General features: G+C 40.6%; 1 protein-coding gene across 3 annotated transcripts in view; it reads left to right on the forward strand.

Annotated features, from left to right (window-relative positions):
- Window positions 1-3,562: 3,562 nt before the first annotated feature.
- The window catches only part of PDK1 (pyruvate dehydrogenase kinase 1), a 30,596-nt gene continuing 6,516 nt past the window's right edge, over window positions 3,563-27,642 (forward strand). The window contains exons 1-10 of one of the 3 annotated variants that reach the window (XR_008381112.1): window positions 3,600-3,933; window positions 6,635-6,776; window positions 9,480-9,551; window positions 11,047-11,231; window positions 11,500-11,595; window positions 12,562-12,639; window positions 14,501-14,577; window positions 16,864-16,962; window positions 23,916-24,026; window positions 25,873-25,949. Coding sequence is in view for 2 of the 3 variants with exons in the window: in XM_053596314.1 (XP_053452289.1) it covers window positions 3,741-3,933; window positions 6,635-6,776; window positions 9,480-9,551; window positions 11,047-11,231; window positions 11,500-11,595; window positions 12,562-12,639; window positions 14,501-14,577; window positions 16,864-16,962; window positions 23,916-24,026 (1,053 nt within the window). In the remaining variant the exon portion in view is untranslated. Of the gene's footprint in view, window positions 3,934-6,634; window positions 6,777-9,479; window positions 9,552-11,046; window positions 11,232-11,499; window positions 11,596-12,561; window positions 12,640-14,500; window positions 14,578-16,863; window positions 16,963-23,915; window positions 24,027-25,872; window positions 25,950-27,642 lie in introns of all 3 variants that reach the window. The other 2 variants (XM_053596314.1, XM_053596315.1) reach the window with 2 other exon arrangements.

The raw sequence follows: 27,642 nt of genomic DNA on the forward strand, positions 1-27,642 counted from the left end.
AGGCAGGAAGGTTGCTTGAACCCAGGACTTTGAGGTCACTATGAGCTAGGCTGATGCCACAGTACCTTACTCTGGGCAACAGAATGATACTCTGTCTCAATAAATAAATAAATAAATAAATAAAAAGGAACAGACTCACTCTCTCAGGCCCTTTTATAAGGTGCTAACCCCATCCATGAGGGCTCTGCCTTTATCACTTAATTACTTCCTAAGCACCCCATCTTTTAATAGTATCACATTAGTGATAAAATTTCCATATAAGAATTTTGAGGGCTACATTCAGACAGTAGCAGTAGATAAGTAATGCGGCTCCTTACTAAGGTCCTTGAAGTTTCTTTCTAGTCTCTGGACCCTAGGTTTTTCACTAAGAAGCAAATACTTGATGACATTTATACGTGTTCTTATGTGCTCATTCTCCATATATTGGGTTGAAGCTCAGTGAATATGCTTTGGTGAGAAAGATATAAACCACTTTATAAAACAGTTGATTGCTTCTTAAGGGAAGAAATCTTGATCAAATGAAGCTCAAGGCTTCTGCTGGGCCTTTGTGCTTCCTCACAAGTTAATGTTCAGCTGCGTCCTTAGACATGCTCAGGTGGAAGGCAGTGAAGTTGCAAACAGGGGTTGAGAGAGCTGAATAATGCTGTGCTTCACAAAGGGAGAAGCATCCGGAGCCCAGAAAGTGACCTAGAAGGAAGGAAAAAAGAAAGGAGGAAGGCCACCTGAGAGTCTGGAGTATAATTGTGGAAATGACTGAGGGAATAGTATTCAATTTGAAATTGGTTTGCCCCAAACCTTTGGTAAAGTCAGTTTCAGGAAAAACACATAGGTTAGTGGTTTGGGCAAAATTTTAATGAGGAAATAATAAAGAGTAGCAATAATGACAAAAATGGATGCTGTTTAGTGTGTGTCTGTTTGTCCCTGGCTTTATACTTACACAGATGGCTATTTTTGGCCCTCAGAAAACAACACACCAAAATGAAGGCTTCAGAAGCAGCCTCAGAAGCGAAAGTTTTCCCCTGACCTTCTCCTGTCCTTTTGTTTCTCAATCCCACCCTCCATAGAAACCAGAATCCTTCCCTAAAGCAGGTCATAAAACCAGAACCCTTTTCCCCTAAAGCAAGCCACAAAGCCTAAGAATATCACTTGAAGGCAGCTCCTCGACTTTCTGTGGCAATAAAGAAATTATTTAATCTACCTTGTTTGACTGTAGGTTTTAACATCCCAATTCCAGAGACTGTCTTGCCCCATACCCAGGACTTCGAGGTCACTATGAGCTAGGCTGATGCCACAGTACTTTAGCATTGGGTACAGGCCCACAGAGGCAAAGATGAAACTAGAAAGATAGGCTTTGCTGGGTTTCCCCACTCAGTCCATTAGCATTAGATCAGACACACACACTTTATGTTAATCATATTTCTACACAGCTGTCCATAATTTATTAAACCTAAGCATAAATTTGCATGTTTGTCTCCTATTAATCTGCCTTTTCTAAGCTGAGTTTTCAGCTAACCTTCAGAGAGCAAAGGGGAACTTTATCCTGTGGCCTCGATGCTGTACTACTTATATCACAGCCACCAAGCGAGACAGACATTGTACTCTGTTTTTTTTTTAGGTAAGAATATGAAGGCTCAGAAAAGTTATGTAACTTACTCAAGGGCATATAGCCAACACCTGGTAGAGCCAGGATTTGAAGCCAGAACCCAAGCTCTTCCCATTACACTATGCTGCTTCTATGCACTCCTCCCAGAGCTGTCCAGATAAAGCTGAAAGCTGTTGTGGAGACTCTTGCCTACAACCCCCTTCTCCTTCGAGGCTGCCCATTTCACAGAGAACTAGCTGTCACCAGGTTGAGTCAGATCTGTCCCCTTGCAGTTACCGTCCACAAGTCTTCCTCTCCTGTCTAGGCTAACCGAATCCTTCTATCATGAGCAGGCTATCTAATATTTGCACATATGTAATCAAAGAGTAGCAGACTATATCACCCCAAAATCTGCCTCTTTGGTATATGGATTACTTTGAGCTAAAGGCCCCTGAAAACCAGCAGACACAGGAAAAGCTCGAAAAATAGGCCACCGGTTTTTCTTTTTTTTTTTTTGTTCTTTAGTAAAGAAAATTTCCATGTATAAAAGAGACTCAAAAGTCTTTTTCCTTTGACACTTCTCTAAAGATTTCCTGTTCTTTGCTGAAGATGCTATTTAAAGTCTAATTCAAAGCCACCTTTTGAGAACTACTCATTCCCTGAGTATCTTCCAGGTACACACCGACATACACAATCATAAACTTCGGTTTGTCTTTCTCTTGTTAATCTGTCTTTTGTTATAGGGTCTGTTTCAGCTAAGGACTTAAGAGGCTTAGAGAAAAAATAATTTTTCTCCCTTACACCCCCAACCCCACCTACACTTGCTTCCTTCCTTCCTTGTTCATCTTTGTGCAAAACACTGTTAGACTAAGCCTAAAAAAAGGACTCTCATCTCATTCCTTGTATTTTTTGTACAACCCAAGGCTATCTCATTCCTTGTATTTTTTTTATACAGCTCTATGTCCAGTATGGAGAGGTAAAGTGTTATTCTAGACCAGTCTGCCCCCCCTCCCCCCACCTGTATTACCTGATTGATAAACTTCACGCCCTTGGTAATTTTGTTGCATGCAGAGGTCCTCAGACTTTTTAAACAGGGGGCCAGTTCACGTCCCTCAGACCGTTGGAGGGCGAACTATAGTTAAAAAAAAAACAAAACTATGAACAAATTCCTGTGCACACTGCGCACACTGCATATCTTATTTTGAAGTAAAAAAACAAAACGGGAACAAATACAATCACACCGCCTCATGTGGCGCGCAGGCCGCAGAAGTGAGTTTTAGTATTAACTGCATCTCTGTCCACGAGATTAAACGAGTATTAGAAATTGTCCAGTCCTATGTTAACTATTTAGAAAACGGGAAAGACTGAAGCCACCAAATTGTGGCCCTAAGAAGGCCTTTGAGAGAAGGGCCGGGAGTGGAGGAACCGGTTCGGTACACCGCAGACCACGCCACGAACGCCTTCAGGGAACGCCTCAAGTTGGGGTGCCAAGTCTCTACGACTGCAGTCGCTGTGATATCATTTAGGGCCACACACCCCAGTGTTCAACATTCCTATTAAGGTACCACTGCTTGGCGACGGCGGGCTCCTGAAGCGCTCGGGTTTATTTCTGTAAAATGTGTGTGTGAAACAGAGGAGCGTTTCCAGAACGCGCTTGCAGCAGGCATCGCGGGGTGTGCACGCGGAGCGTAGCCCTGTCCTAGAGCCTTGCCTTTTGGTTGAGAACGAGAGGGCAGAACAAGCAGAAAGATAGGATTTGTTCCAATCGTGGGAAGGGGGCGCGCGACACCGCGGACCGGACGAGGCGGGCATCGCGCGCTTTGCGGGTGCTCGAGGGAAGGTCCCCGCGGCCTCGCCAGCCGCCCGACTGCGCCTGCCACGCTGGTCCGGGGCCGAAGCGCCGCGCCGTCTCCTCGGCTCTCCGCGGGGCGGGCCGGGGAGGGGCTCCGGCGGGGCGGTCCCCGCGCGCGTCCGCCCCTTCCCTCTCCCCGCCCCGCCCAGCGGCCCGGGAGGCCGGGCTCCGAGAGGGGGCGGCGGCCGCGGCGGTGACAGCCGCTCTCCGCCCCCGCGGCCCGCCACGTCCCTCACGTAGCGCCCGACCGCGGCGCCCTGCGGCAACCTGGCGCCGGGGGCTCGGGCTCCACGGGCCGGGCTCGGCATGAGGCTGGCGCGGCTGCTGCGCGGGGCCGGCCCGGGCCCGGGGCCGCGCGCCGCCGGCCCCCGCTCCGGCCGCAGCCTCACCTCGGACTCGGGCTCCGGCCCGGCGCCCGCAGGCGGCGTTCCGGGCCAGGTGGACTTCTACGCGCGCTTCTCGCCGTCCCCGCTCTCCATGAAGCAGTTCCTGGACTTCGGTGAGTGCGGCTCGCGCCTCGGGCCTTGGTGCGCCGCGCCGGGCGGGGAGCCGCGGCCGCCCAGCAGGCCTGCGGGCGCCGGCTCCTCCGGGTTCGGGCGCACCCCTTCTCCTTCAGGTTCCCGTCCCCTGCGCCCTGGGGACTTCCTTCCTCCCTGTAGGGCCGGCGCTTACCTCCCGGGTAAGCAACTGGGACATGTGGTTCTTTAAGGTGTATTGTTTGGAAACCCTTCTGCAGGGCCGCGCGGCGAGAGCTCGCGCCGGTCCGCGCACGTGTGCAGGTGCGCGGTGGCCGCCAGGCCCCGTCCGAGGGGAGCAGCCGAGCTCGGTGAGAGGCCGCAGTGTGACGCCTCCCCTCCGGAATCGCGTTCGGAGCCCGCACAGAGTAATAAAATAAATGCTCAGTTTTGCATATAATCATTGTATAGAATCGGCGTGCTCATGGGGGAAGCAGGTTATAACTAGCCCAGTATTTCTTAAGGTGTTTTCCTTGGCTGTGGCTTAAGAAGTGTTTCTGCCAACAGCACATCCATTTCGTCAGCTGCAAGTGTCTGCAGCACGTGTAGAGTGCGTGATTACGAGATGCTGTGGTGTTTACCACATGTTACCTACCCTGTTTCTCTCTAGAAGGCGCCAACGGATTGCAGGAGGAACTGCAAAGTTAAGCGTTTAACTGTGACTTCCCAAATAGGGACAATGAGAGCAAAAGGGAAAACTCTTAAAAAACTTTAATGAAGTCATAACGTTGAGTAGAAAAAGTTATCTTGTGCATTGTGAGGGCGATTAGGTACTAACATCACTAGTGGGCTTAAAGATAACCTGCGTGGTTGGCAACTTTATCTGTAGCTTGCACTAGCAAAATTTTTGGCTCAAAGCCTTCAGGTTTTTGTTTTGTTTTTGTTTTTTTCCACTTTAAAATGACTGTAGTATGGTGAAGGTTAATTGGGCCTTGTAGGCCATGAAACTTTCAAGGGAAGATGTTTCTTTTCAATGTTATAATTTCTACTATTAACAATCTTGTTTTTTGCTAAGGTTATCTTTGCTACAGTAGCAAGATTAGAGTTTAAAATATATTATTGAGCCTGGTATGATGGCTCACACCTGTAATCCTAGCACTCTGGGAGTCTGAAGCTGGAGGATTGCTTGAGGCCAGAATTTTAAGACCAGCCTGAGTGAGAGTGAGACCTCTTCTCTACTAAAAGTTGAAAAATTAGGTCGTGATGGGCATGTTTGTCCCCACTACTCCATAGGCTAAGGCAGGAGGATCAGTTGAGCCCAGGAGTGTCAGGTTGCTGTGATGAGCCACTGCAGACTTTTTAAACAGGGGGCTGGTTCACTGTCCCTCAGACCGTTGGAGGGCCAGACTATAGTTTAAAAAAAAAAAAACAAAAAAAAAAACTATGAACAAATTCCTATGCACACTGCACACACTGCATATCTTATTTTGAAGTAAATAAAACGGGAACAAATACAATCACACCACCGCATGTGGCCCGTGAGCCATAGTTTGAGGACTCCTGTGGCTTGGGCAACACAGCAAAAAATAAAAATGCATTATTTAAATAATAAGACTTTTGGCTCAGCGCCTGTAACTCAAGCAGCTAAGATGCTAGCCACATATGCCAGAGCTGGCGGGTTCGAATCCAGCCTGGGCCTGCCAAACAACAATGACAACTAGAACTGAAAAATAGCCAGGTGCTGTGGCAGGTGCCTGTAGTCCCAGCTACCTGGGAGGCTGAGACAAGAGAATCACTTAAACCCAGTAGTTGGAGGTTGCTGTGAGCTGTGACGCCACAGTACTCTACCCAGGGTGACAGCTTGAGGCTCTGTCTCAAAAAAAAATAATAACAACAAGACTTTTAATTTTAACTTTAAGTGGAACTGCTTGCCAAAGGCCATTCCACAACTCTTGTGTTTAGCATCCTGATATTGGAGTGGAGAAAGAGGCAGATGACTTTCCAGGAATCAAAAGATTGAATAGAACCTACCTAAAGATGGTGGCTGAGCAGGTGTTGGTGGCTTTTGGTTTCTGTGTCCAGTATCCCTACTCAGTGCTTATTCTTTGCTTATGGTAATTAGTGTTCGATGTAGAGTCAATAGATCGCCCCATGTGCATATCAAAATTTTCTTGTTCTCTTTTTAATTTTTTTTCAAGGCTAATTAAGTGAAGCAGTGGGAGGGGAGAAGAACCACAGAAACTTGTAACTGTGATCAAGCACCACTGCACTTGTTGGACCCACCTAAAATTTTCCTGTTTCTTAGGTTTTCGCTCTTTTTAAACCTGAAGTTTAGGAAACAGATTCTAAATGATAGTAGCAACAAGGTATACAGCATAGATTTTTCCCGGTTCTACTGTTAATTAGACTCTGAACATTGCTCAGACATATGTAGGTACCTTTGTTCAAAGATGGGCAGTCACTGTATGGATACAGGTAAGGGAGACAGGAAAGTATCTTAATTGTACACAGCCATTGGAATGTCAGGAGTTGGAAGATCGTTCTGGATTTTTATAACTTGAGGTTGGGTTCTCTCATCCCGGCCTCCCTCTGGCATGGGTATCTTTACCTCCTAATCGCTGCCCTATCAGGGTGATTGTATCACTCTGGCCTTGCGAGATAACTCCCTATTTCTCCTTGTCCTGGGGCTTCTGTTGTTACCTTATGACTTTTACTTACAGCTTTACTTCTCATGTTTGGTTTCAGGATCGGTGAATGCTTGTGAAAAGACCTCATTTATGTTTCTGCGGCAAGAGTTGCCCGTTAGATTGGCAAATATAATGAAAGAAATAAGTCTCCTACCAGACAATCTTCTCAGGACGCCATCCGTTCAATTGGTACAAAGCTGGTAAGATGCCCATCTTTTGTTTGCAATTTCAGTGAAGTTGTGGACTTTATTCAAGATTACAACAAATGCCTTTTTACTCTTCATTGGAATCTTAAGGTAGCAGCAGTATTCCTCCTTATTTTTTCCCTTTTTTCCTTTTTTTGGTGTGTCTGAGCTTGTGCTCTGAATCTTTGACCAGATCTGCCACTCCTTGATTTTGAGAAGACCAATCAGAGCTTTAGAACTGCACTAAAATACTAAATTTTAGTAAATACTAAGATTTGTATTATTAAATCTGCAGGGATCTTATAAGAAAAATACCATTTGCTGATTGCTAGGTATTTATATACATTACAGTGAATTCTTCAACAACCCTATGCATCTCCATTTTACAGATGAAGAAGCTGGGGCACAGAAAGGTTAAGTCCTTTGCCCAAAGTGATAACCACTGAGAATGGGGCTGGGGTTCACGCCCAGATTTCTCCATCTGAACGATACTATGCTGTAGTCAGAATGATAAAATGCATTAAAGAGTATAGATCTACAATATTTAATAAACTGTATTTACTGAGTATATCTTTTTATAAATCATAGAAGTTAAAACTTGTACTCTGTTTTGAGACAATTAGAAGTTATTGGAATCCTGTAGAAACTGATGTGTTCTCCAAAATGAGCATACGTGTTCAGGGTGTGCACTCATTTGTGGCCATCTGTATAAGGGCTTTGTTGTTTAACGTTATTAATTTAAAAGTGTTATTCTCTTAAGTTCTGTACATGTCAAACAAGAGTTGCCCAGAGTTAAGTCTTAAATGGAAAAAATTCAGCTGTGAGATGCTTCCCAATTGTGACTTACGGTGCCTAGTTTTCCTTTTGTAGGTATTATAGCTTGTGGGAGAAACTGATCTAACCTCAGGTGACTTCTATATAATAACAGCAGTCAGATGCTAACTAGTCCAAGTAGGTAATAGGTTATTTAAGTGAGAGGAATTTGTTCAGGAACAATGAATAGAATCTAAAGGAGAAAATATAATATTTTATGGAAGCTTTTTCCTGTTTTTAAAGTTCTTCATTAAAAATAGAATAATCTGTGTGTAGCATGTTATAGGTATGCAAATCTTTTTTTTTGTTTTGTTTTATTATAGTCTTGCTGTGTTTCCCAGGCTAGAGTGCAGAGGAGGATCATAGCACATTGCAACCTCCAACTCCTGGGCTCAAGAGATCCTCCTGGCTCAGCCTCCTGAGTAGCTGGGACTATAGGCACATATTACCAGGCCTGACTAATTTAAATGTTTTTTTTTTTTTTTTAAATGGTGTCTTGCTATTATGCTCAGCCTGGTCAGGTATCTCTTCAATAAAGAGCATTGTTTTTATTGCCGGTGATGAGAAAATTAAGGGTTAAAGCAACAGCAGCTATCAGAGGCACTTGACTTGGAAATGCAGTGGGGAATATTGCTTGTCAAACCAACATGGATTTACAGATTTTTAAAACACTTTTATTACTTCTGGAAGCCTGCTAAGTTAGGGCAGTTGTAGATAAAGTACTTACAGACAAACCAAGTGGACCTTACACTGTTAAAAAAAGTAATTGAGGTTCGGCGCCTGTGGCTCAAGTGGCTAAGGCGCCAGCCACATACACCTGAGCTGGCGGGTTTGAATCCAGCCCGGGCCCACCAAACAACAATGATGGCTGCAAACAAAAAAATAGCCTGGCGTTGTGGCAGGTGCCTGTAGTCCCAGCTACTTGGGAGCTGGCGGCAAGAGAATTGCTTGAGCCCAGGAGTTGGAGGTTGCTGTGAGCTGTGATGCCACGACACTGTACCCAGGGTGACAACTTGAGGCTTTGTCTCAGAAAAAAAAAAAAAAGTAATTGAAAGGTAGCAAGATATTTTTAGCTCTGGCCTTGCAGTGCCATTTTACTTGGCTGCATGACCATGAGACATTTGACCTTCCTCATTTAGCTCATTCCTTAACAGGTGCTTTGCTACTTTTAATTGTTAAAGAAATTAAAACCTACATTTTCATGACTTTTATGGTTTTTGTTCAGTTATGCTTAAAAGAACAGTGTGATAAAATATAGGCTTTCAGTTAATATTTGTTGACTGGATATAAACATCTAAAATTAAGGTTTTAAAAGGTAGACATTTAATTTGATTCTTAAAGCAATCAATACATTGTGGCCTGATTTTACTGATACTAAGGTAAATGTTTTGCCCCAAGATCACATAGTTATTGACAGATTCAGTATTTGTACTGTAAATTTAAAAGCTATTTTAGGGTACAGAACTTAAAAAGAAGGAAATTTTAAATTTTCTAAACCAAATTTGATGTATGCCTTTGGGAGAAAATATGTGTCTTCTAATACTTTGTTCCCAGCACTTTATTCAAATGTGAATGGGCATAAAATTCCTACTTCAACCAGAATTTAAAGCAGTGTTCTAAATTAAAAATTATAAAATGATAGAAAAGCTAGCCAGGCATTGTGGCAGGTGTCTGTAGTCCCAGCTACTTAGGAGGCTGAGGCAAGGGGATCTTTTGAGCCCAAAAGTTTGAGGTTGCTGTGAGGTGTGACGCCATAGTACTCTACTCACGGTGACAGAGTGAGACGATATCTCACAAAAAATAAATTATAAACAGTTAGAAATAGCCTTTGAGCTAATTTTCACAACACTGAACTTTCAGACTGTAAAAGAACCCTATTATTTACCATATTGATCTGCATTTTAGGTATATCCAGAGTCTTCAGGAGCTTCTTGATTTTAAGGACAAAAGTGCTGAGGATGCTAAAGCTGTGTATGAGTAAGTTCACGATTTTGGCCCCATCTGAGTGCAATTTTTATCTCCTTCAAACATCATATAAAAATGTCTTCAGCTTAAACGTGCTGTTGGGTCACTTTAGGGAAATCAATTAATGTTTATGTTCCCACTAATTGGAACTGTGCTCATGTACTATGTATCTATAGCAGCGCATGCAAGGAAGGCAAATAATATCAATCAGTAGATTGAACTGGGCGTAAGAAATACTTCATGTTCTTCTGTACTATAACAAAAGGCAAAGTTTGGGGCAGTGCCTATGGCTCAGTGGGTAGGGTGCCAGCCCCGTATACCGAGGGTGGCAGGTTCGAACCTGCCTTGGGTCAAACTGTAGCAGCAACAACAACAATAAAAGTAGCTGGGCCTTATGGTGGGCACCTGTAGTCCCAGCTACTTGGGAGGCTGAGGCAACAGAATTGCCTAAGCCCAAGAGCTGGAGGTTGCTGTGAGTTGTGACACCACATTTATCCTATAATCCTAGGATTATAGGTATGAGCCACAGACGTGGGCCCTGTTTGTTTGTTTGTTTTTGTTGTTTGTTTTTTTAGGGAAGAGAAAAAAGAAAAGATAAGCTAATGAAGAGATAACTAGAATATTGAGTTATTTGTTGTTTTTGAAGACTTTTGTTGTTTGTATTTTGGTTTAACAGTTTAGTTTTGAAGCTAATTACAGATTAGGAATTCTAAAAATGTTTCAAGCAGTGGAAACATCATTGAAATAAGTTATTAGTACTCAAGACGATGACTTCCAATGAGGAAGTACTCAGTTGGAAGTGTAAATTCTGATGGGTATGTTAGAAGATTGGTTTTGTTATTTCGTAATTAAGACTTCTTTACCCTTTTATTTAGCTCTGTCAACCCTGCAGTGTCTTATAAGTGACAGAAATGGAAAGGCTGGATGGTTTGAAATTTTGTCTTTTGATACAATGGTCTACTTTTTCCCTTTCCTATTTTGTAAACTCCTAGGATGAATGAGATTAGAATTCTTTGCTATTTTTCTATTCAAAGGGGTTCTTTCTGTTTTTGAACCCTAGGGAATAGTTTCAAAACAGACGGGCTTTATTGGCTCATTCATCTCGATGCCTTACAGAGCATGTGTTTCCTAGAAGCAAGCACTCTGTCTTCTCTTATGCAGAATATCCCCGAATTCCAGCCTCCCAGCGAGTGCTCAGATGCCCTTAGTTGATAACAGTTTTAAAGAAAATCATTAACATTTTTAGAATTATGTTTTGTGGCAACCTTACTCTTAGAAATCCAAGAAAATAATTTAATTTCAAAAGTTTTTCGAGATCTGTACACCTTCATGGATTCAGCATGTATTATTATCTGCAAAATATTTAAATACATGTAGGAAAAGATGCCCTGGTACTCCTATGACTAAATTAGGGATTTCTTGCCTATTCTAGTTAGTTAAACTTAAATTTTAGTATTAAATTTACTTGTCAAAATATTTGCCGGTTTTGACAGACAGATTTGTTTAGCTTTACAGATACTGTGATACGGATCCGAAACCGACACAATGATGTCATTCCCACCATGGCCCAGGGTGTGATTGAATACAAGGAGAGCTTCGGGGTGGATCCTGTCACCAGCCAGAATGTTCAGTACTTTCTGGATCGATTCTACATGAGTCGCATTTCAATTAGAATGTTACTCAATCAGCACTGTAAGTGTCCTGAGTAAAGAGGAGCAGCTAAATCAAATGTGGCTGTATTTTAAGTTTATTTAGAAAACTTCCCTTTGGACAGAACATTTAGTTTTACTTTTTTGCTTATTAAGAAAAGCAGAGTGCCATTCAAAGAAGGTATTTTTATTGAATGTAAAATACTGTATTTATCCTTCAGGAAAATATTTGGAACCATTTAGAGAAACAGTATTCAAATTTGGAAAAGAGCATTAGGTGGTTTAACTTATTTTGTTTGTCTGTTTAATAGCTTTATTATTTGGTGGAAAAGGCAAAGGAAATCCCTCTCATCAAAGACACATTGGAAGCATCAATCCAAACTGCAATGTAGTTGAAGTTATTAAAGGTAAATACATTTTCTCCTTTCAAAAAGGATGCAGAAATCAAAATTGTTGAGTGTTATTTTTTGCTGTTAAAACAACTATTTGTGTCATGAAAGAAGATGTTAAAACACCTGGGTTTGAAAATAACTTTATAATATTCATTGTCCATTATGTATAGGATGGCTATTTTGTTGATACAGTTATTTGTTTGGCAAAGTTAAAAAGTCGCAACTCTCTCTCCCCAACCCCTGCTAATTCCTTATACTAGGAACAATAATTCATAACAGTTTGGTTTGAAACTTTCTATACTTTTTTTTACATATACACAATTGTTGTTGGTCTAACATTGTTTTTTAGAAAATAAGGTGCTTTGTATATTTTTTTCTACAAGTTTACAGGCATCTTGCCATGTTTATACTTATGGATATACCTCAAGGTTTTGAATGCCTATACGGACTGTATCAGTATGTATTAAACTGTCCCTCTGTTGATGTACACTTAGATTTTTTTAATGTTTTTCTATTACTAGCAATACTGTAGTGAACATCCTTTAGATATATCCTGACTTCTGCTAGTATTATAGAAGACCACATTCCTAGAATTAAAAACATTTAAATTAAAAATTTTGATACTTCCCAAAAGTTACCAAATAATGGCTAAGAATAATTATTTCCTAAACCCTCACCAACTCTTAAGTTGTTGTTAAATATAGAAAATACTTTCTTCAGCCTATTTTTGTTTTTACTGTGCTTATCCTGTCTTTTAGCATATAGATGTTTAAAATTTTTTGTAGTTATATCTGTCCTTCTTTCTTTATGCCTATTAGACTTTGTCATGTCACACTTTGATGTTCTCAAAACTACAATTATTAAAGTGTATTTTCTTCTGTAGAAAGTTTTACATTTCCATTTGTCAGGACTGTTGCCATCTTAATACATGAAACAGAAGTAAGTTTATTTAATGCTTCTTTTTGTTTTGATTCACACTAGATGGCTATGAAAATGCTAGGCGTCTTTGTGATTTGTATTATATTAACTCTCCTGAACTAGAACTTGGAGAACTAAATGGTAAGCCTGATGTTGATTTTCCTCAATGGTTGGTGTTTTGATTACCTGAGAAGGAATGATAAGAATTTAAAATTGTTTGAATGGAAAAGGACTTTTTCATCAACTTTATTGGATATGAAAGCTGAAGCAGAGCAATCATGTAAAGAAAAACATATAAAAATGTATATGAAATTTATTTGGATTGTTTATGAAAAGCATTTTGGCCTTTCCCATTTTCCTTATTTGTAAATGATAACTTTGATTGCTTATTTTTTATTTTCTAGCTAGTCATAGAAAAAATGATGCCAAGAAAATTACATTTGAGTTTCACATGCATTTCTTTCTTTCTTTTTTTTTTTTTTTAAACTAGATGAACCCTGCTCACAATTTCAAATGCATTTCAATAATGTAAGGTTTACTCTTTTTCTACTCCCTGAGTTGTAAACCATTTTTTATTGTTGAGGAAGTAAAAAGACTAGGGTCGTAGGAGAAAGAAAGATCCTCATGTATTTGAGAATCTGTTTCCCTCTGACATTCTCCTTTTAATCCTTATGCTTTTTGGACAAAAAGAGTTTACGTATCTTCAAAGGAGATTAATGACCCTCTTTCCTAGAGTAATGGTTGTCTGACCAAGGGAAAAACATTTCCTAAGTTAAACTTTAAGAAGGTGATGGGAAGAATAACGCTAAATAGGCTTTTACTAAGTCATATTCTGGACAGTAGAGTGGGAGAGCAGTGAAGTTACCCAGTTGAAAATGGAATTGTGTGGTGGTTTCTAAAGCTGTATTAACCCTTTGATCTGAGATGATGCCATTCAGTAAATAAATCACCATGTACAAACGATAGTTTGGGAACCCCAGCTGTTGTGGGCAGATTCCCCATTCACATCCCCACATAAGAGGGGGAGCTTATTCAGAGGAGAGTTTGATTTATTGGTTGAATTAGAATTCTAAGGTGTGCTGAGTCTTACTTCTTTGTTCTACTAAAGGTCTATTTTACATATTTCCATCTGCCCCCAACTGGGCTCCTATTAAATGTTTGAAAATAGAATGAATATCCCTTGAGAAATTGATGTTGGCTCAAATTTTTTGTTCAGCTCTATGTCCACAGAAATGCCTGAAGTAAAACAAGCAGTATTCCACCCAGGTAAAAAAAGAATATAACTATGAAATTTATAACTTTTAACACTTTGGAGAGCAGAATTCCTACTTGAAGGCTGAATAATCTTTAGAAAGACTTACCAGGTCAGACAATTAAGTTCATGAACTCATCCTAGAAAAAGTGCTACACACCTCATTGCTGAGTTGAGTATCACTATGGTCACCTTCAAGGTCCTCCCTTTGGAGCTGCATCAACGTCAGCACCTAGTCCAGCACCAACCCTTCAAAGCAGTTTTTCTAGGACTGACTTCATTGTCAGCCCTTGTATGACAATAGCACTAACAGCCATTACAGAAAAAGAATTCCAAGATTGCTTTGGAGGGCAGACTGGGCACTGGCATCAGTGCGTAGTTTCTCAAGGGGAGGACTTTGCAGGTGACCGTAGTATATTCAGCAGTGAAGTATGTAGCCCTTTTTCTAGGGTGAGTTTGCCACCTTAATTGCCTGACTTTGTAAGTCCTGGAGAGGAATGGGAGCACGGGTGGGTGAGCTAGCAGGGCAGGATTGTGAGAAATGATCACAAGAGTCTTTGTTGTTAGTTATGAATGCTGTGAGTATGGGATTCAATCATGAACACAGTGAAGAAACGGTGTGGCACTTCTCCCCCAAATAATGCTGTCCTCCATAGTTAATGTTTTCTTTTCATCACTACACAAGTTATTCTTAAAAATGCTTTAAGCACATCTCTCTGTACTTTCATATTTTTCTCTTCTGCTCTGTAGCAAAATCACCAGGACAGCCAATACAAGTGGTTTATGTACCGTCCCACCTCTATCACATGGTGTTTGAACTTTTCAAGGTTTGTAAAATAGTGTTGCATAACCTTTACCAGTCCCTTCCTGAGGTTAGGAGTCTTCTCTGAAAGTCAGATGTTCCACTGGGTTTTTCCAGTTTCGTAAAGATGCCATTTCGTGTCAGTATTACATCATGGGGAGGAGACCAGGCTTTTGCCAGTAGAGGCAGGCACCTCCATGTAGTAGTGAGCCCAGACTTTGGAGTCAGAAGACTTGGGTTTAAATCCTAGTTCTGTTAACTGTGACCTTGGGCAAGTCACTCAACCTCTCTGAGCCTCAGTTTCCCCTTCTGTAAAACAAGGGTAATACTATTCAGGATTATTTTGTTTTATTTTTTAAGAGGCAGGATCTCACTCTGTCATCCAGGCTGAAGTGCAGTGCTGTGATCATAGTTCACTGTACCCTCAAATTCCTGGGCTCCAATGATCCCACTCATCCTCCAGAGTAGCTGGGACTACAGGCAGTCACCATGATGCCTGGCTAGTTTTTTATTGTTCTATAAAGATGAGGTCTCACTATGTTGCCCAGCCTGGTCTCCCCAGGATTGTATATGAAGACTAGGATTAACATGCTAAGTCCCCAGTACAGTGGCAGCAGATTATATGTGCTCAATAAAGTTCTATTTTTTTATAAAACAAAATATTTGGAAGAGTGATTTTCAGCTTTCTACCCACCAAGGACCAAAGTGCCACTGATAAGCCTACTTTTTTTTTTTTTTCTCTGAGAAAGTCATTTATATTGACTTACAGGGCTTCTGCTGTTTTATTTACCCTTTACAATATTACAACAAATTTTAAAAACTAAAATTATGAGGCCTTCTCTTCTTGGTTCTTCCTGGAGTCAGTTAAAGTTGGGTCAAGAGGGGGAAAACAAATTGTGCTGGTAATATTGAGAGCACCTTTCCTCCTCACTGACACTTACTGGTTAACAAATGAATGAAGAGTGGCGTGGGTCCCTCTGGCTAAGACTGCTGTTCATCAGAGCCCGTGGTCTCTCTTACTTTAGGGACTGTAACTTCAGCCAGCAGCAAACTGGAAGGGAGACGAGGTGGTGTTTATTCTGATAGTGTACAAGAAAAATAGTCTAAAACACAGGAAAACTGACTGAAAATCTTAGAACAGCACTAGAATGCTCTTCTGTACTAAGACAGCAAGAATCTATCAAATACTTTACTAAAAATCTTTCTATTAAAGTAGTTAAGTGAATAATAATTGCCACTTTAAGGGTTAAAACTAATTTTTTCCCCTAAAATTTCAGTCATGTAAAGATCTTATGCTCTATTATAGAAGTATTCCGTATGATGTAACATATGTTACACAAAGTCAATAATAGCTCTAGACCCTAATCTTTAAGTGACCTTTGGTAGAGATGTTGGAATCTGCTCAGGGCTACTGAGTGCTGTTTGGTGTGCCAGGGCCACACCCTTATTTCCAAATTTGGTCTCATCTCTCTCAGCTTCTATTTCAATGCCACGTATCATGTTTTTGTTTAATGCTCACAATATGTTGGCATCACATACCCTGTGTCTTTTAGAAACTGATCAAAACAGTTTTACAGTGTATGCACATATCCTTATTTTCAAATGAGAGATGAAGGGATTCATTTCTTCCCTCATAAAATGTCTATTGCTGTTAATAATATGTGAGAAAAGGAGTTCAAGACCAGCCTGAGCAAGTGCGAGACCCCAACTCTACTAAAAATAGAAAAATTAGCAGGGTATGGTGGTATATGCCTGTAGTCCCAGCTACTTGGGAGGCTGAGGCAGGAGGATTGCTTGAGCCCACAAGTTTAAGGTTGCTGTGAGCTATAACACTACAGCATTCTAGACTAGGGCAACAGAGTGAGACTGACTCAAAAAACACAAACAAAAAAAAAAGTAAAACTGAATATGATCAAAATAATATATGAAAAAAAGTATTTTCTCTTAAACTGATGACAATAAAATGACAAAAATAGAGCTGAAACTATATTTTCAGAAATAAATTTTAGCTGTTATTTACTAAAATTATAAAATATTTGGACAGAATTTTCTACTTTTATGTGTTCAGAGGTCTGATTTTGGAAAATATGTAGAATTCAGTTGAAATCCTTAGGTCAAAATATCCCTCAAATTTCCTGAAAAATTGACTCAATTATTTTTTTAAAAGTAACTCTTTAAATATCTTTATATTTAAAGATTCTTTAGCATAGTTCCGTCAAATTAAAAAACTTAAATAGTGTATATGTTCTTGACAGTGATGGTTGCCTTTTTTAAAAAGTTGTGTTTTTAATGTGACCCTAATGTATTTCAGAATGCAATGAGAGCGACCATGGAGCACCACGCTGACAAAGGTGTTTACCCCCCTATTCAAGTTCATGTCACACTGGGTAATGAGGATTTGACTGTGAAGGTAAATGTGTATTGTTTTTTAAAAAAACTGATGTATAGGCATGCAAGGATAACCATACACATAATTTCTAGAAGATGTAATTTATTCTCATGGGAAAGAAAGCTTTTCTGTCATAGATGATAAGTGCCTGGTAGATGATAGAATTAACTCTTGAGTCTGTTTCTAGTCTGGTCCCTAATCCGGGTGATTCAAGTTAAAGTAAATCTTGGGGACAGATAATTTAACAGTAATTATGAATATCCACTTTGATAAGTAAAATCTAAAATATTCGGGTATTTGTAGTGTCATGGAGATATTGTTTAAGTTTTTATTTTTAACAATACTTTTTCATCATCTATTTTACTTTGTTTCCTTTGATTCTCATAACATCTCCTTAATAAAGAGCTTAGGGAATTTTATCCTCAGTTTACAGATGAGAAAAGTAAGCCACAGTGGTCAGCTCAGGATCACACGGAATTTAAATGCCTAGGACAGGAAATCTGGTCCTCTAACCCCAGTGCTATGCCTGTTTCACTGCATTGTTCAGATAGCACTGTTTATTTTTATTTTATTTTATTTATTTACTTATTTTTTTTTTTTAAATAGCACTGTTTCTTCAAAGTATGAGTGTCTTTCTCCTTTTTTTTTTTTAGAGATTGTGTCTCATTCTGTCACCCTCGGTAGAGTGCTGTGGCGTCACACAGCTCACAGCAACCTCCAACTCTTGGGCTTAGGCGATTCTCTTGCCTCAGCCTCCCGAGTAGCTGGGACTACAGGCACTTGCCACAAGGCCTGGCTATTTTTATGTTGCAGTTTGGCTGGGCTGGCGCCCTACCTACTGAGCCACAGGTGCCGCCCTGTTTGTTTCCATTTTTTGGTGATTATGAGTAATACTGCAATGAACATTTGTGTCCCAAGTTTTAATGTGAACATGTATCAGCTGTCTTACAGATATACCTAGGAAGTGAATCGCTTAGTCATAAGTAACTCCATGTTTAACTTTTGAGGAACTGCTGACTGCTTCCCAGAGAGCCTGCACCATTTTACATTTCCATCAGCAATGTATATAGGTTCCAATTTTGTACGTTCTCATCAACACTTGTTATGGTGTGTCTGATTATAGCCATTCTTGTGGGTGTGCTATAGCCTCTCATTGTGGTTTTAATTTGCATTTCCCTATTGATGGATGATGTTGAGCATCTCTTCATTTGCTAATTGTCCATTTGTATATCTTTGAAGAAATGCCAGTTAAGATCCTGTGCCCAATTTTTAAGTTGTCTATTTTGTCTTTTGATTGTTGAGTTGGAAGAGTTCTCCATATATAGTGAATATGCGTGTGTGTATGTATATTTAAACATATATATATGCACAATCAAGGACTAGTATGCATTTTATGCACGAAAAAGTCTAAATTTCTATGAAAACAGAGTTGTGGTGTTTGAACTCACCCTTTCCCATCCTTTCCATCTTACTCTTTCCCCTCCTCCCACCATCCAAGTGAAGTCAGCAGGCTGTTAGCCACTTGGAATCTTACGTGACCTGATTATTAACACTCTCAACTCCTCAGCACAGACGTCTACCTGCACAAGCATAAAAGAAAAGAAAAAAATAATTGAAATTTTTCAAAATTAAAACTTTGTGTGACACTATCAAGAAGGTAAAAAGCACCCACAGAATGGGAAAACATATTTGCAAACCACATCTCATCAGGGACTAGGATCCATTTTATATACACCCCAGGTTGCTGGGAATTCTCACAAAGTTGATTCTGACAATTTTTGCCTTTTTCTTGGTATTGTGATGGACGAGACTTTTGGATGTCCTTTCTCTGCTATTTTTGCTGTTACTCCTGCAATTCTTTGAGTAGCTGGGACTACAGGCACCCGCCACAACGCCCAGCTATTTTTTGGTTGCAGTTTAGCCGTGGCCGGGTTTGAACCCGCCACCCTTGGTATATGGGGCCGGCGCCTTACCCACTGAGCCACAGGCGCCGCCCAAGACATGAGTTTTTTCCAGTTGCTCTTCCTTTGTTTCTTTTGTTTTCATTTATTTATTTTTATTTTTTCTTAAGTTCCTCGTCCTTTGAATGTGGCGAGTTTTAGATGTTTGGTTTTGTTTGTTTTGTTTAAACTGAAGTTTTCAAAGTCTTTTTTGCAGCTGTGTTGTGAAATTTCACCTTGATGTTGCTCAGTGTGGGCCTTTTCTTACTCATTGGGTAGACCCTTTGGATGTTCTGTTAATCTCTGGATACTTTCCTTTCCACTGTGCCCTTGTTCTCTTTTTGATAGTCATATCTGGAGGATGTTGGACTTCATGTAAACATTCTCTGATTTTTCTCATATATTTTATCCTGTTTTTTATTTCTTTAACTTTATTCTGTGAGATTTCCTTGAAAATTCCCAGGCCTTCTAACTGAATTTTTATTTTCATTATCTTTTAAATGGTTATTCCTTTTTAATAGTATTCTGTTCTAGTTTAATCTTCTTTTATAGTAGTTTTTTATTTATTTGCCTCTGCTCCCTGTACTATGCTTTTTCTCCAAGTTCCTGCCACCTCTGGCATATGGGGCCGGCGTCCTACTCCTTTGAGCCACAGTTGCTGCCCCCAAGTTCCTTTTCGTTTGTCTCTCTTGGTTGCTCATTCGAAAAGGGCAAAGAATAAATAAATAAACATATGGCGATACCATCTGTTTGCTATCAAAGTAATGTGAACATGTCATCTTTTTCTCTATCTTTCTTTTTTCTTTTAGCTCTGATACTAATGTGTCTATTTTTTGGTTAGTTATGTGTCAGATACTTGCCCATTGAAGTTTACTGACTCACAAGTCTCATAGGTACTCTGCTTTGGGGCCTCCATTGTAATGCAGTGAGTCCTTTCTCTCACCTTTTCCTGTTTCTGTTTGATGTCCTTTTGCTTTTTGATCTGCAGCTGCCTCCCACTGCTTGAGGCCATGCATCACTGATTGCATGGGTCAGGGTTCACTGAGCCCTTAGGCGCTCATCGGAGGGTCCTTCTGTGCCCATGGGTGGGCTTTGCTTAAAGTCTGTTTGAGGTAAAGAAATGTTCATAACGATTCTGCAATTCCACTCCTTCATATGTACCCCCAAAAGATTGAAAACAGGTATTCAAGCAAAAACTTATACATGAATGTCAGTTCATTTATTGAGATAGGATATCACTATATGGCCAAGGCTGGAGTGCAGTGGCATAATCATAGCTCACAGCAGCCTCAAACTCCTGACTCAAGTGATCTTGAGCCTCATCCTCCTGAGTAGCTGGGACGACAGTTGTGTACTGTCACATCTAAGTCTTTTTTCTATTTTTTGTAGAGACAGGGTCTTGCTGTGTTGCCAAGGCTGGTATTAAATACTTGGTCTCAAGTGGTCTTCCCACCTCCACCTCCACCTCCCCAAATACTAAGATTATAGGCATGAACCACCCCACCTATCCTCACACAAATGCTTAAAGCAGTACCATTCACAATAGTCAGAAGATGAAAACAAATCAAATGTTCATCAACTAAGAATGGATAAACAAAATACGGTATATCCATATAATGGGATGTTATTTGGCTACAAAAGGAGTGGAGTGTCTCCGTTCCCGTAGCTCAGTGGTTAGGGTGCCGGCCACCTACACCGGGGCTGGTGGGTTCTAACTCAGCCCAGGCCTGCTAAACAACAATGACAACTACAACAACAACAACAACAAAAATAGCTGGGCATTGTGGCGCGTGCCTGCAGTCCCAGCTACTTGGGAGGCTGAGGCAAGAGAATTGCTTAAGATGAAGAGTTTGAGGTTGCCGAGGGCTGTGATGCCGTGATGCCGTGACACTACCGAGGGCAACATAATGAGACTCTCGTCTCAAAAAAAAAAAAAGGGAGTGAAGTATTGATATATGCAAGGAGATGGATGTTGCAACATTGTAAACATTAATGCTAAGTGAAAGAAGCCTAAATGTCCAGAACAGGCAAATACGTAGCCCGTCCGTAGCTGACCACCTCCCTACATTGTGTATTTCCTTAAGTTGACCATGATTTTCATAGACTGGACATGCACCACACATACGTATCAATACAGTAGGCCCAGTTCCTTATGCTGACCACCTCTGTATGGTAAACCAGTTTGTTCCAGCCCTTTGGGTGGTCGACTTACAGACGTTCTACTGTAATTGGCCAACTTCTTTTCCTCAGCCTTCCTGGTGACATTACTTATCTCTGTCATATCTGTTCCTTGGCACAGGCTTGTGTTTACGTGATTCTCATTTCTCCAGATTACATTAGTCAGGTTTCTTATTTCATTTGCACCTGTGTCTCTCCATACATTTGTCATTAGAATGCCATCCTTTGTGCCTTAAGTATATGCAGACCAAATGTCTGTCTCTTCTGTGGTTCCCTCTTTCCCTTTTTCCTGAAGAACTCAAATCCTTCGATGGTGACAGCTTCTTTGGAAACTGTCTTGACCACTTTAAATCCACTGGTTCTTTTTTATTGTGTTGCTGGCTACAGAGCAAAATAGGTTGCCTTTATCAGTTTTTAACCGCTTCCTGCAGCTTCGTTTGCCTCTCCACCTCTGGTATGGTGGGGCTTCTCACGTTTCCTTGTCTGCCCAGCTCTCACGCTTTTCCATAGAGCCCATGGCTAGAAACCTCTTCTTGTTCTGTGCTGGCCGCGTTGCTCTCGTCTCTTTAGCCAAAAGGTGAAGGAAAACCAGGAAGTAGTTATTCAACTCTACCTTTTCATCTTGATACCTATTCTAATAATGTTGTTCACTTAATATTTACAGGACACCCATACTTCTTACTCACGTTACCAGCAGATGTGCAGCAGAGCTTTGAATTAAAGGATAAATAATTAACACATTGGTGGCTCTCCAAAAATACTCAGAGCTCTTTATGCATCTTACTAAAATAAACTGCTATATAAGGCTTTGAGTTCATAGGCAAGAACGGTTTCATGCATAATATTACATACGAGTTCTTAATAAAGTCCTTTTGTATACTTTTATACTGTAATTAATTTTAGATATATTAGAGGCAGATTTTTAAATGGTATTTCAAGGAAGATTTTTAATTTTAAAATTAAAATAGTTAGATAATTTTTATTATAAAGTAATATATACATACTATAAAGAGTTTTATTCTCATTTTTTATTTTATATATATATATATGTTTTTTTTTTTTTTTTGAGACATGGTCTTGTTATGTCACCCAGGTAGAGTGCAGTGGTGTCGTTATAGCTGCTGCAACTTCCAAATCTTGGGCTCAAGTGATCCTCTTGCCTTCTCAGTCTCTGAGTAGCTGAGACTACTGGAGCATGCCCCACACTAGGCTAATATTTTTATTAGTAGAAATAGGGTCTCGTTCTTCCTCAGGCTGATCTGGAACTCCGCTAAGGTCAAGCAGTCCTCCTGCCTTGGCCTTCCAGAGTGCTTGGATGACAGGCATGAGCCACTGCACCCATCCTGTAAAGAGTTTAAAGAACAAATACAAGCTCAACTATAAGCTGTTTAGCCTATTGCCTTTTAATACATATCATTCAGTGCTATTTTTATCTATATATCTAGATACATATATTAAAAGTATTTGTGTATGACAACTGCATTAATGTTATAGGCTGTAGGATCAATTTAGATTTTGTAAAAAAGGGTTATGGATTAGAAATATGGGCTGTTCAACAGGTAGGAAAATAAGTCCATGTTAACTGAAGGAAAACAATAAAAATAAAATGTAAATAAATTACAAAATTCAATCTAATGTTGCCTTTATTTGAGTTGAAAAATGACATGAAGACTTACATACCTTACAAACTCATCAGAAAATTGTCTAGAGTTCTGTGTTGTAAAATTGCTTATAGATGAGAACATAATTGCTTGGTGCCTGTAGGTCAGCGACTAGGGTGCCAGCCACATACACCAGAACTGGTGGGTTCGAATCTAGTCTGGGCCTGCCAAACAACAATGACAACTACAGCCAAAGAAAATAAATAAATATCTGGGCGTTGTGGTGGGCATCTGTAGTCCCAGCTACTTGGGAGGCTGAGGCAAGAGAATCGTTTTAACCCAAGAGTTTGAGATTGCTGTGAGCTGTGACACCATAGCACTTACCAAGGGTGACAGTGAACCTCTGTCTAAAAAAAAAAAAAAAAAAAAAGAACATAATGAAATGGTTTTATTTTTTCCTCTCTGAAATTTAAAATTTCTCTTTTTTTGTATTAAAAATAATGATGAAAATAATTCAAAAACTGAAAATACCTAAAACATGAAGAAAATCACTCATTCCATAGACAATAAAATTATATATCATTTCAGACCTTTTAAATTATTTTTACAAAATGAGAAATTTTTTAAATACTACTTTTTCCTGCTTAACAATATTTTTCTATATATATTTTGGTATCTTTCATACCAATACATATAGTTTTAAGTAACTATTTAATTAATGGTTAAATAGTATTCTATTTGAGAATATACTTTTAGGTTAATTTCCTATTTAGGTTTTTATTCAGCTTTGGTATTCTGTATAGATCTGTAATAGATGATCATATATATACTTTGCATGCTTTTCTGCTTATTTTCTTAGGATAAATTTCTGGAAGTGACATTTTGGGGTCAAAGGGTACATGCATATTTAATTTGATCCTAGGCACCTCACTGCCCACGAGAAAGGAATAACAAATTTATTATTACATCCAAGGTCAGCTTAGCTTGTGTCTAGTTCTGTGCTATCATGCATTGTTAATGAGACTTAAAGCCACGGCAGTATGATGGAATTTATTTATTATGTATTAGAATTTCACATATTAGAGATGCTTTAGGTTCATCAGTGAGGGAAATGTTTATATTTGCAATTTGGATTGTCTGATAATCATTTTTAAAAGCCAGTACTATCTTGCCAGCAGGTAAATTGTAATAGTATGCACTGGTATTTTGTTGTTTGGGAAACCTGGTCATAGAGCAATATCCTTTCTTTTCTTAGATGAGTGACCGAGGAGGTGGCGTTCCGTTGAGGAAAATTGACAGACTCTTCAATTATATGTATTCAACTGCACCACGGCCTCGTGTTGAGACATCTCGAGCAGTGCCCCTGGTAATGTGGCTGAGAAATAGTGAAAGCATTTCCGTGAATTGCCTTCAACAGTCTCTGGCTGCCAAATAAATTAGTTAAGCCATTGTATAGGGTGCTCAAAAAGGGAGAAGGGGGGCTTGGTGCTGTAGCTCAGCAGCTAGGGCACCAGCTGTACACCAGAACTGGCAGGTTCTAATCCAGGCCAGGTCTGCCAAACAACAATGGCAACTACAACCAAAAAATAGCTGGGCATTGTGGTGGATGCCTGAGGCAAGAGAATGGCTTAAGCCCAAGAGTTTGAGGTTGCTGTGAGCTGTGATGCCACAGCACTCTACCAAGGGCAACATAGTGAGACTCTGTCTTAAAAAAAAAAAAAAAAAACAGAGAAGGGAAGCTTTTACAAACACTTTTCTCTACAATTTAAATGGGCATAAGATAAAGATTATTGTTTTGGAGTTCTTGTTGCCTAGTTTGATAGTCCTATAGCAGTGATTTTCCTGGAGTGGTAAGCTGTATTTTGATATGCTATTTCTGGAGTGAAGAATAAATTCGACTTTATTCTTTTTCTCAGCAGTTTAGATATCATTAGTTCATTATAAAAGAGAGACATGAAAATTATTTACATGATGAAAGATTTTAGAACTTTAGTGGAATGGGCGGCTTCATGTTGATGCCATTTCAGTAGTGATTTCTTTTGATTTACATACTTTCCAAAAATGTTGCCATCTCTAAATAAGAAAGAAATAAGCCTTGTATAGAACAACTTTGGCACTTCCATATTCTGAGAGAACTTTCTCACTGACTGGTCGAATCTCTCCACCCTTTCCTCCGGAGTCAGATCCCACAGCTACCACTGTCACTTGCAGTACTTTCCCTTGAGATCTTCTGGAAGGTTACAGTTTTGGCTGCACACCTTCAACGAGTACTCAAAGAGTGGGAAAACTTTCTGAATGCTTGTCCAGGTGTGATTCCGGCTGCTGCAGATCATACTTAGCTCGTGCTGCTTCTGCAAGTAGAGACCCCAGAACTCTATTCTAACAGATCTACCTGTTGCATAGCACAGATTCTGTGGCTGGAGCTGTAAAATCCTTGAAATGATGGCTCTAGTAATGTGCTTCTCCAGCTGAGATATGTGACTTCTGGGAGTGGGCATCCATATGCCAGGGCAGACTGAAAATGTTAAATGATAATAAGTATCTTCTTAGAGTTCTAATTTTACTCTAAAAAGTAGGGGGAGAGAAGAGAGATGCTGCTTTTGTAGTAAACAGATATTATAGAATTTTTGTGGAAAGTGGCAGAGCAAAGCAGTCCAAACTCTGGAACTGTCTCGTTCCATCCTAGGTTGGTATCCTTGGGAAAATTAGTAACTTCTCTCCCCCAGTTTCCCCAACTTGAAAAATGGAGTTATTGTGAGGATTGAATTAATATATAGAAATGGTTTTTGTAACGCCTGGCACATAGTAAATGCCATATAAGTATTTTATTTTTTAGGATGCAAAATTTATGTGAATTCTTAAGACAGTAGAAGGCTTGATGTGGGACAGGCTCCCCCATACATCTAGGCAGCCTTATTTAGCAAGGCTAAAACTGTTACTAAGCTCCTGCAGAGCCTCTTTCATCCTTCCATGACCACATTGTCAGTGGGCCCCGTCTGCAAGCGGTGGGGTAGCTGGAGAAGAGCTAGCTGGTGTCCACGGGAGTGGCCATCGGGTCTGACTGTTGAGAGCCTCCTCCACGTGGGTGCCTTCTGGTGGGCATTGGTGTAGACAGGGTACCCTCATGCTATAAGCCCATTTGGGGAGGAGTGTCTGCAGACCTCTCTTCCAGACCTCCTTCTCATCAATTATCCCATTTTCTTGTTTCCAAGCCCCTGACCAGCCAGCCAAACGCCTCTTTACCACTGCCCATCCTGGAAGGATTTGCTTTCACCACTGTCTTTCAGCCCTAAGAGGGGTTGTGGTGTCAGGGAGGTCTACTTTGGGCTGCTGCTGGTACACTGGGTAGGTCTATCAGTGGACTAGCCCTGTGCTGTTTATGTTTTCTGTTCTGTAGTCAGAGGAAGCCGTGTGAGTCCATAGGTGTAGTCAGGGGAGAGGCAGTGATAAACTAGATTGGGTGCCACAGGAGCCTGACCTACCTGCTCGTATAGTTTTCTAGGTATCACTTCTAAAACCAGTTAATTTATCAGTCAGAGTTACAATAGGAGAGAGATAGCTCACTCAAGTTATAATTCAAGGAAGGCTTATTTAGAGCAAGACTGTTTGCACAGGTGTAGGGAAGGGTAGTACCAGACTCAGCACTGGTAGCAGTAGAGCTGTCATCACCTGGGATCAAAAGGATGAACAGAGGGCAAAGATGGCAGAGCCAGAAGGGGACATTGCAGAACAGCTGCTTCCAGACAGCCTCATGGGAAGGAAGCAGAGAGCCTTGTCCCCTCTACACTCTTCTTGCTGGGTTCTCCAGGACCTGCCGGGAGCAGAGGGTGCGGGTTCCACTGAGAGAATCCCTTCTGGTCAGCTTCCCAAGGCAGGGAGAAGTGTATAAATTGGATAATTGATATACTGGGGCACAGAAACTCTGATTAGAAAAGTCAGGTAATAATTGGTGGAGGCAAAGCTGGAGCATGGGTTTTCTTTTCATATTTTATTTTATTTATTTATTTTTTGAGACAGTGTCTCACCATGTCACCCTTGGTAGAGTGCCATGGTGTCACAGCTCACAGCAACCTCAAACTGTTGGGCTTAAGCTATTGATTCTCTTGCCTCAGCCTCCCAAGTAGCTGGGACTACAGGTGCCCGCCACAACGCCTGGCTCCTTTTTTGTTGTGGTTGTCATTGTTGTTTAGCTGGCCCAGGCAGGTTTGAACCCGCCAGCCTCGGTGCATGTGGCCGGTGTTGTAACCACTGTGCTATGGACTCTGAGCCAGGAGCCTGGGTTTGTTAATAGCAGTCTGATTCCTGAGTCAACATAAAATCTTAACTAATGTGCTGTATGGGATGTTACTGGAGATAATACTTGATAAGAAAAACATTTTATCCAAATGTTTTGTTTCATATTAAAGAATTGGTAGGATTTGTCTAGGTAAAGGTGGAGGCCATTCCAGACTCTGGGAACAGGATGAAGAGCCCCAGAAGAGATTTGTTTAAGGACTGTAAGAGCAGGAGTGGTAGCTCTGTTAGCCTAGAAAGGGGGAGTCAGAGACTGGTCTCACTGGATCCAGAAAGGTCTGTTTAGAAGCTTGGAATTTTATCTCTAAGGCAGTGGGATGAGGGTGGTGGGAGTGGTGGTATGCTGTGAAGATTTTTAAGCAGGACAGTACCTTTCAGTGAGAGGTAAGAAAGCAGACCTATTATGGATCTCTGCAGATTCAGTGCACAGGCTGGGAATTTATGATACGAAGTCATGAGATACTGCATACATAAATATTAGGCTGTAGTGAGGCCTTTTCTACACTTCTAAAAGAGATAGCATGTTGGGCAGCACCTGTGGCTCAAAGGAGTAGGGCACTGGCCCCATATGCCGGAAGTGGTAGGTTCAAACCCAGCCCCAGGCAAAAAAAAAAAAAGAGAGATAACATGTTTTATAGGATATTGCCAAAAGCAGTATTGGGATACCTCAGGCCATCAAGGGAAAGCAG

This window comes from Nycticebus coucang, chromosome 7 (genome assembly GCF_027406575.1).
Source record: "Nycticebus coucang isolate mNycCou1 chromosome 7, mNycCou1.pri, whole genome shotgun sequence".
Lineage (NCBI taxonomy): Eukaryota > Metazoa > Chordata > Mammalia > Primates > Lorisidae > Nycticebus > Nycticebus coucang.